General features: G+C 35.9%; 2 protein-coding genes and 1 long non-coding RNA gene across 6 annotated transcripts in view; 2 read left to right on the forward strand and 1 right to left on the reverse strand.

The window, feature by feature from the left end:
- Positions 1-2,994, forward strand: part of LOC309490449 (uncharacterized protein) — a 4,345-nt gene extending 1,351 nt beyond the window's left edge. The window contains exons 1-2 of one of the 2 annotated variants that reach the window (XM_082159623.1): positions 1-2,620; positions 2,723-2,994. The exon at positions 1-2,620 is cut by the window's left edge and continues 1,351 nt beyond it. In XM_082159623.1, the coding sequence (XP_082015749.1) occupies positions 489-2,620; positions 2,723-2,753 (2,163 nt within the window). In that variant the 5' untranslated portion in view covers positions 1-488 and the 3' untranslated portion in view covers positions 2,754-2,994. The other variant, XM_082159622.1, reaches the window with a different exon arrangement.
- LOC309491309 overlaps positions 1-10,000 on the reverse strand; it is an 82,340-nt gene that overhangs the window by 46,769 nt on the left and 25,571 nt on the right. The window lies entirely within an intron of this gene.
- Positions 1-10,000, forward strand: part of gramd2ab (GRAM domain containing 2Ab) — a 37,029-nt gene that overhangs the window by 17,464 nt on the left and 9,565 nt on the right. For all 3 annotated transcript variants that reach the window (XM_082160738.1, XM_082160737.1, XM_082160739.1), the window contains 5 exons: positions 4,908-4,965; positions 5,528-5,600; positions 5,732-5,835; positions 8,112-8,210; positions 9,734-9,805. In XM_082160738.1, coding sequence (XP_082016864.1) covers positions 4,908-4,965; positions 5,528-5,600; positions 5,732-5,835; positions 8,112-8,210; positions 9,734-9,805 — 406 coding nt within the window. The remainder of the gene's footprint in view (positions 1-4,907; positions 4,966-5,527; positions 5,601-5,731; positions 5,836-8,111; positions 8,211-9,733; positions 9,806-10,000) is intronic.

Genomic DNA, 10,000 nt, shown 5'->3' on the forward strand with positions numbered 1-10,000 from the left:
AATGAGGACTTATCCTTATAAAAAGCTCATTATCATGAGATAAAATAAAACTGTATTTACTTGATTTATGAAAGAGTTAGTTCTACTGTTGTTTACTGTACATCATGTTGTTTCAAACCTGAGCTTCTGTAAGAACCAATGAGGTTAATTCTTGTGTTACGCAGCACGTTTGAGCTTCTTTAAGAACCAATGAGGTTAATTCTCGTGTTACGCATCACGTTTGAGCTTCTTTAAGAACCAATGAGGTTAATTCTCGTGTTACGCATCACGTTTGAGCTTCTGTAAGAACCAATGAGGTTCATTCTCATGTTACGCATCACGTTTGAGCTTCTGTAAGAACCAATGAGGTTCATTCTCGTGTTACGCAGCACGTTTGAGCTTCTGCAAGAACCAATGAGGTTCATTCTCGTGTTACGCAGCACGTTTGAGCTTCTTCAAGAACCAATGAGGTTCATTCTCGCAGCACGTTTGAGCTTCAGCAAGAACCAATGAGGTTCATTCTCATGTTACGCAGCACATTTGAGCTTCTGCAAGAACCAATGAGGTTCATTCTCGTGTTACGCAGCACATTTGAGCTTCTGCAAGAACCAATGAGGTTCATTCTCGTGTTACGCAGCACGTTTGAGCTTCAGCAAGAACCAATGAGGTTCATTCTCGTGTTACGCAGCACGTTTGAGCTTCTTCAAGAACCAATGAGGTTCATTCTCATGTTACGCAGCACATTTGAGCTTCTGCAAGAACCAATGAGGTTCATTCTCGTGTTACGCAGCACGTTTGAGCTTCAGCAAGAACCAATGAGGTTCATTCTCGTGTTACGCAGCACGTTTGAGCTTCAGCAAGAACCAATGAGGTTCATTCTCATGTTACGCAGCACATTTGAGCTTCTGCAAGAACCAATGAGGTTCATTCTCGTGTTACGCAGCACATTTGAGCTTCTGCAAGAACCAATGAGGTTCATTCTCGTGTTACGCAGCACGTTTGAGCTTCAGCGAGAACCAATGATGTTCATTCTCGTGTTACGCATCACGTTTGAGCTTCAGCAAGAACCAATGAGGTTCATTCTCGTGTTACGCAGCACGTTTGAGCTTCAGCAAGAACCAATGAGGTTCATTCTCGTGTTACGCAGCACGTTTGAGCTTCAGCAAGAACCAATGAGGTTCATTCTCATGTTACGCAGCACATTTGAGCTTCTGCAAGAACCAATGAGGTTCATTCTCGTGTTACGCAGCACATTTGAGCTTCTGCAAGAACCAATGAGGTTCATTCTCGTGTTACGCAGCACGTTTGAGCTTCAGCGAGAACCAATGATGTTCATTCTCGTGTTACGCATCACGTTTGAGCTTCTGCAAGAACCAATGAGGTTCATTCTCGTGTTACGCAGCACGTTTGAGCTTCTTCAAGAACCAATGAGGTTCATTCTCATGTTACGCAGCACGTTTGAGCTTCTTCAAGAACCAATGAGGTTCATTCTCGTGTTACGCATCACATTTGAGCTTCAAGAACCAATGAGGTTCATTCTCGTGTTACGCAGCACGTTTGAGCTTCTTCAAGAACCAATGAGGTTCATTCTCGTGTTACGCATCACATTTGAGCTTCAAGAACCAATGAGGTTCATTCTCATGTTACGCAGCACGTTTGAGCTTCAGCAAGAACCAATGAGGTTCATTCTCGTGTTACGCAGCACATTTGAGCTTCTGCAAGAAACAATGAGGTTCATTCTCGTGTTACGCAGCACGTTTGAGCTTCTTCAAGAACCAATGAGGTTCATTCTCGTGTTACGCATCACATTTGAGCTTCAAGAACCAATGAGGTTCATTCTCATGTTACGCAGCACGTTTGAGCTTCAGCAAGAACCAATGAGGTTCATTCTCGTGTTACGCAGCACATTTGAGCTTCTGCAAGAACCAATGAGGTTCATTCTCGTGTTACGCAGCACGTTTGAGCTTCAGCAAGAACCAATGAGGTTCATTCTCGTGTTACGCAGCACGTTTGAGCTTCAGCAAGAACCAATGATGTTCATTCTCGTGTTACGCATCACGTTTGAGCTTCTGCAAGAACCAATGAGGTTCATTCTCGTGTTACGCAGCACGTTTGAGCTTCTTCAAGAACCAATGAGGTTCATTCTCGTGTTACGCAGCACGTTTGAGCTTCTTCAAGAACCAATGAGGTTCATTCTCGTGTTACGCATCACATTTGAGCTTCAAGAACCAATGAGGTTCATTCTCATGTTACGCAGCACGTTTGAGCTTCAGCAAGAACCAATGAGGTTCATTCTCGTGTTACGCAGCACATTTGAGCTTCTGCAAGAACCAATGAGGTTCATTCTCGTGTTACGCAGCACGTTTGAGCTTCAGCAAGAACCAATGAGGTTCATTCTCGTGTTACGCAGCACGTTTGAGCTTCAGCAAGAACCAATGATGTTCATTCTCGTGTTACGCATCACGTTTGAGCTTCTGCAAGAACCAATGAGGTTCATTCTCGTGTTACGCAGCACGTTTGAGCTTCTTCAAGAACCAATGAGGTTCATTCTCATGTTACGCAGCACGTTTGAGCTTCTTCAAGAACCAATGAGGTTCATTCTCGTGTTACGCATCACATTTGAGCTTCAAGAACCAATGAGGTTCATTCTCGTGTTACGCATCACGTTTGAGCTTCTTCAAGAACCAATGAGGTTCATTCTCGTGTTACGCATCACGTTTGAGCTTCAGCAAGAACCAATGAGGTTCATTCTCATTCTCAGAGTGAATTACTGAATTTGTTTTAAGCTTATAGAGGAACTGTGAGTTGTGTGTATTTATGCAATTTCTGTCATCAATGCAACAAACCAGAGCAGTGTGTAATAATATATGTTGAAACGCTGGCCACAGCAAACAGAAGCCCTTTTGCTCAGATGTGTTTGTGCAAACATTGACGAGAGCAGACTTCTCTGAGCTGAATCCTCTCCTCTGATGGTTTTGCTGAACTATTTCTGAAAGGTTTCTTCTTCTTTTCAGATTTATAAATAACAAAAAACAGTTCCGAGAACGTCCCCTGTTAGCTGTGATTACTCCATTCGAAGGATAATGACCGTGTTTGACGGCTGAAATGTGCTGTTTACTTGCTGAAATGATGGAATTACCTTCATCTGAGCCGCTTCAGGAAGGAAACGTGAGGAAACTTCTCTGAAGTCATCGGCCACCAGAAGTTATAAACAATGATTGATTGTTTCTGAGAGGAAGTTCAGGGAATTAGGTGAAGGAGCCAGGCAAATGAGGCGGGAAGACCTCCAGTTATATGGAAATATTGCAGTCACAAACATTGTGTTTTTGTGTCCAGCATTTTTCTTTAAGAAATGAAATCACCATCGATTCACCAATTGTTTCCTCTAGACCAGGGTTTTCAATCTTTTAGATGCCATGATCCACTAAAATGTGACCCTGGACCACAAAACCAGTCACAAATTGCACGGGTATATTGTATGTGTGGCAATAGCCAACAGTACATTGTATGGGTCAAAGTATCGTATAAAATCATTAGGATATTAAGTAAAGATCATGTTCCATGAAGATAATTGTTAAATTTCCTACCGTAAATATATAAAACATTTATTTTGTGAGTAGATGTAGCAAAATCACGAACATAAATGGACAATTTTAAAATGATTTTCTCAATGTTTCGATTTTTTTGCACCCTCAGATTCCAGATTTTCAAATAGTTGTGTCTGTTGCCCTATGGAAAGCTTATTTATTCAGCTTTCATATGATGTATAAATCTCAATGTCAAAACTTGACCCATGTGACTGGTCTTGTGGTCCAGGGTCACATGATCATCGTTGTGTGAGGGACCACGTCCTAATATTCAAAAGGCTGGTTTCGTGGATGGGTGTTTGTTTAAGTTGGAAGACATGGAGGTTTTGACCTGGTAAATAAATATGAAAATGCACTTTGTACATTTGCACGTATTTGCCTGCGGCCGGAGCCGGAGTGATGCTTTTGGGGTTCATGTCTGTTTGTAGGATCATTTATCTACACGCATTTTGCATGATATTTGGATCTCGACAGAGACTTTATGTGAGGAGAAATGCACATCTTGTGTTATTTTTGTGAATATGTTTGACCATGTGTTTGATTTCACTGAACTGGAACAATTTTGCATTGCAGGAATATTCATAAAGAGAAGATTTGCATCTATGTGTTTAACACAAACATGTTATAACTGCTATATAGATTAAACTGTGTTTTCCAGCAAATTTTCCAGTTTAAATATTTTTATTCAGATTCATTTTTGCTTCTTTTAGTTTCGGCTTGGTCAGTTTTTGTTGTAAAGTTGTTGTTTTTTCTGACATTTTTTCCAGGTCTTTCTGGATTTTTTTTTTTTTTACTGGCATTAAAAAAGAATTAAATAAATGTGTGTGTGTTTATATAATATTTTATATAATAATTAAATATGAAATATAATTTAAATATTTTATATGATTTTCAATTATATTATATAATTGTTATATATGAATTGAATACACAAATGTGTGTGTGTATATATCATATTTTATATAATAATTGAATATTAAATATAACATACATATTTTATATAATTTAAAATGATATATTATATAATTAATATATACTATTTTTATGTATTAATTGAATATAAAATTAATGTTTTTATATTTTTAATTTTATATATATATATAACATTTTAATTAATTTATATATTAATTGGATGTAAAATATTATATAAATATGTTAAACAATTTCCATTTGTAATGTATGCAATATATATGTGTGTGTGTGTGTGTGTCTACATTAGTAGTAGTAGTATTATATGAAAAAAAAAAAAATTATTATACATTTTCTGAATAAATAATTTTCCCACTAAAGTATTTACTACTAACACCATTAGTAATAATTGTACTTTATTTGTGTTTTCAGGCTCCAGCTGATTGACGATCTGTCTTATGAAGATGTAAAGAAATGCTACAGGGGTTCAGTAAGTATATTTCATGTCTAAATCAGATCATATCCAGCAGATGAACCATAATCTGTTGCCTAATTCAAAGTTACTGATTTAAAAAACATACTTAAAAGCACACCTGAAATATATTGTATAAAAGTATCTTTAGATCTTGCATTAATAGTTTCTCAGTTGTGTTTATCCATGATGCAAGATTGTGGTTAAACATTACAAAGCCTTGTTCCTTATGGGCCGCTCACCAGTTCAGTCCCAGTTTTAATGAAGTCAAAACCCATCGGGCGCCGGACGAACACAAAGCCTTCTGTGGTTTTTATCAGGTGCAACTGAATCAAGAAGTTTCCAGCGTGGGAGTTTCCCACACGTACAACACTAAACACTTCCTGTCATGTGAGAATATCAGTCAGTTTAGTGTTGCACGGCCTCTAGAGAAGGTTTCTCAACTGAGAGTGTTGAGAAAGTTAGAATAAAGTTCAGGGTTTTCCGCGTCTTTGGCATGAAGATGCCGCCGTGTTACACATGAACGGAGAGGAAGATTAAACCAATGCAAAAGTCTTCATCGACATGTTTCTCTTCACAGACCGTCAGCAAATACAACTCTCAGTACCACAAACTGTTCTCCACCGTCCCGAAGGAGGAGATCCTGATGAAGGGTAACGTATCGGATTCATGATGCTGTGTCTTCCATCAATATCTAGATGTGTAAACCACTGCTATGCTGGTTTCATTTGGATTTGGACTAGATATGTGTTGTATTTCACTCAAAATGTTGTGTTTTCTCCAGTGTATTCCTGCGCTCTTCTGCGGGACATTCTGCTGCAAGGACGGCTCTATATCTCCAGAAACTGGCTGTGTTTCTACGCAAACCTTTTCGGCAAAGACATTAAGGTTTGTAGCGAATACAGTTACACTTTCTTTAACGTCCAAAATAATGTGAGATTTATCAGAGTGCTGGTACTGTTAGCTAGAACTATTAAAAAATCATTTTTGTACATTTAAAAATAAAGCTGAAATGATATTTATATAGATGAAAAACTTTAAATTCTAAAACTGAAATAAAAATTAATTAAAGATAAATAATTATTGCACGTAACAAAATGACTTAAACTAAAATTAAAATATACGAATAAAAGTTCATTTTAAAATTAGGGCTAAATTTTTTTTTTTTTTTTATCTAATTAATTACATGCAATTTAATCGCACATCAAATTTGGCTGAGAAATTACCAGCAAAAGATCATTTAAAGTCATTATTGTGTTAAATGAGAAAAGCGTCAAATAGACATTACAAAAAGTAGCTTTAGAAGAAAAAAAACATATAAACATAATTTATTTTACATAAACATTTAGGCTTCTATGGCCATAAAGGTGTGTAAGTGATTATAACCTTTTAAAGATTTTTTTTATTAAAATGGAAAAAGGAAATAATTTTTCGTTTAAAACTAAAACTTGCCAGTAGGTGGCAGTAAATGTCTAAATGAGTGAGTCATTGAATCATTCATTCATTCATTCAAACAGCTGATTCATTCAGGAATTAAGTAAATGGCTCTCTTTATGAACGAGTCATTGAATCATTCATTCATTCAAACAGCTGATTCATTCTGGAAGGAAGTAAATGGCTCTCTTTATGAACGAGTCATTGAATCATTCATTCATTCAAACAGCTGATTCATTCAGGAATTAAGTAAATGGCTCTCTTTATGAACGAGTCATTGAATCATTCATTCATTCAAACAGCTGATTCATTCAGGAATTAAGTAAATGGCTCTCTTTATGAACGAGTCATTGAATCATTCATTCATTCAAACAGCTGATTCATTCTGGAAGGAAGTAAATGGCTCTCTTAATGAGTGAGTCATTGAATCATTCATTCATTCAAACAGCTGATTCATTCAGGAATGAAGTAAATGGTTCTCTTAATGAGTGAGTCATTGAATCATTCATTCATTCAAACAGCTGATTCATTCAGGAATGAAGTAAATGACTCTCTTTATGAACGAGTCATTGAATCATTGTTTCACCCGATTGATTCCCTCAACATGCGGATTCAGAAATGGATTCAACGGTTCTGCTCTGGCTTTATAGGGAATATTTTTGTTCACAAAAGCAGATAATTTTGTGTCTAAAACATAACACAATATTAACTTCTTATTGTATAAATGTAATGTATGTATAAAATCAGCATCACATTTGCATTTGTGCTATTCAGGACAAAAATAGCACTTGTGTGATATTGCTCAACTATATATCATGATATAAATATGAGACGACAACTCACACAGCCTATTTTTATCTCTTCTCCCATGACATATTACAGAAATATTTAACAGTCATTGATATTTTCTGTTGTGTGTTATAATGTTTTAATGCCTAATTATACTTTTAGCATGTAAACAAACTAAATATATGAATATCTGCCATCATATTAAACTCCTGGGGATTTCAAAAGAGGTGATTTCCATCTGGAAATGAATAAAATCTTTCAAAAAAAAAAAAAAAGTCTAGGGGAAATCAGGATAGTCAAGCTTTTAATAAAACTCTTATCCAGATGGTTTTGTCTGATCCGTCTGTATCAGATATTTGAAAACTAATTCAAAATTAAAGAAACTAGTTGATGTTTTTTTTATTGTTTTATTTAAATGTATTTAAAAAAAATTCTGTTCAATTATCATTACCTCTATGTATTTTTTTCATGCATATTTGTTAGGATGTGTTTTATTTGTTTGCATTTAAAAAAAAGTGTAATTACAAATTATCTTCTGCTAAAATACCAAATTAAAAGATTCCAACACAAAATGAAAGAAACTATAATATATCTCAGCGATTGTAGAACAACCGAGTATTGACCTGATTTAAACCCGCCGCTTTGTTGACTCCACTGATGTCCAGTTCAGGTTTGGCTAAATTTGGATGAGTTTTCTCCCATTTTTATCTTGCGTTCTGTTTGTTTTGTCTTTGTTTTGTTTGTTAGCGCTGATAGAATGATAGAGTACAAAGATCCAGGATCTTCAACTCTGATACAGTTCTTTTCTTTGGATCATTTGGCAGATGCTTTTACCCAAAGTGAAAGTCCTCATAACGACTGCTTACATGTGATGTTTTTATCGGAGAGTGATAGTCGATATGATTATTGTAATCGTGTGGTTGTTGTGTTTGGTGGTTTAGGTCGCCATCCCAGTGGTGTCTGTGCGACTGGTGAAGAAACACAAAACCGCAGGACTGGTTCCCAACGGTCTCGCCATCACTACCGACACCAGCCAGAAGGTGAAGAACGCAAGCGGTTCACACACACACACACACACACACACACACACACACACACACACACACACACACACGACCTGCAGGTTCAAACACTGATGATGCAAAACACAGTTCAGAAAGATCACTGGATGCAGAGTCCATCGTGACGGCAGATTTAATACTGTATTTGCCAAGAACAAAAACAAATCACAATTCAGATCCCGTTGATATCTTAATTGTATCTCCTAGACAGCTTTGACATAATTATATATATATATAATTAGATATTTACCAATGGGGTATAAAAAATAATTTGAATTTAGATAATTTTTCTTGTTTTCCATTTGAATTAAGATAATTTTTCTGACCCCATTGGCAGATTATTTTGCTTGTTTTAAGCAAAAACTCACTTCATTTTGATATTTTTTTCAGAAAACAAGATATCATTTCTTATGTCATTTTACTTCTCTAGTAAATGCTTCTTGATTTAAGAATTTTTACACATTTGGTCTGTAAACAAGACAAAAAAAAACTGAGTGAGAAAAGCATTTTTTGCAGTGATAACAGGGCTTGACATTAACTTTTTTGTTTTTATAATATTTTAAATATTATCTCCTAGTTTGTCAGCAGGTTTATTAGGCTGCTGTCACTTTAAGACCAGACGCACGGATCCATTATACTGTTACACGTGTGTTTTCTTTCTCGACTGTTTACGTTCACTTATACATAACTGACTATTTACACGAATACTCGCCAAGACTGGCATTTTGACATTATTTTGTGTGTGTTTGACTGTTCAAGTGCAATAAGCAGCGAAAATAACTAAATTTAGTCCTGAGAGGCAGCTTTATGTGCCACAATATTCATCTGGATATATATATATAGTATCTTACATATAATAAACATGCACACATATATATATACACTTATATATATATATATATATATATATATATATATATATATATATATATATATTATTTAATAGTTAATATTATCAAACGTCTGAGAAAACTTAATACTTATTTAAAGTCTCCCTGTAGTCAATAATTCTATCCCTTAATACTCATCTTTGATCACCAGAATGACATATTTAAATGTTTTTTCCTTGAAAAAAGTCTTCACGTCTTAATATATCTTGACTGTAACTCGACACCCTTGCCTCATTTAGTATGCGTGGTTCTATTAATATGCAAATGAGCCCCGCCTCCACTCACTCACTCAGCTCAGAGATCCACTGGTTGACGATCACACGTTGATCTGATTGGTTACAAGGTAGTTTGTGACGTCAGAAACTCCAGCGATTTCAAAGCGTGTGTTTGAGACTGTCTTTGGTTCACTGCAGTTTTAAGGAGGAAATACTCAGCAATGGTGTCGACTTATGAATTTACACATGGTTTGTCTTAAAGCGTATTAAAAACACCACATAGACACATAAACAACATTAAAAGCTGGATTTTCACCACAGGGGGACTTTAAATTAGTTTAGTTTAGTTGCTTAAGAGACTTTATTCAATTGTAACAAGTTTCTTTGTCTTTGTCAGTATGTGTTTGTGTCTCTGCTGTCGCGGGACAGTGTGTATGACGTGCTCAGGAGGATCTGCACACACCTGCAGGTGACACACACATTATCAGGCTTTCGTTGCATTAATGTTGCTTGCAATATTGTATTATAATAACTAGGGCTGTGAAACGATTCATCGCATCCAAAATAAAAGTTTGTGTTTACATAATATATGTGTGTGTGCTGTGTCTAATTATTTTGTATATATAAATACACACACACACATGCATGTAATATATTAAAGAAA

This window comes from Leuciscus leuciscus (assembly GCF_965113295.1).
Source record: "Leuciscus leuciscus genome assembly, chromosome: 25".
NCBI classification, from domain to species: domain Eukaryota; kingdom Metazoa; phylum Chordata; class Actinopteri; order Cypriniformes; family Leuciscidae; genus Leuciscus; species Leuciscus leuciscus.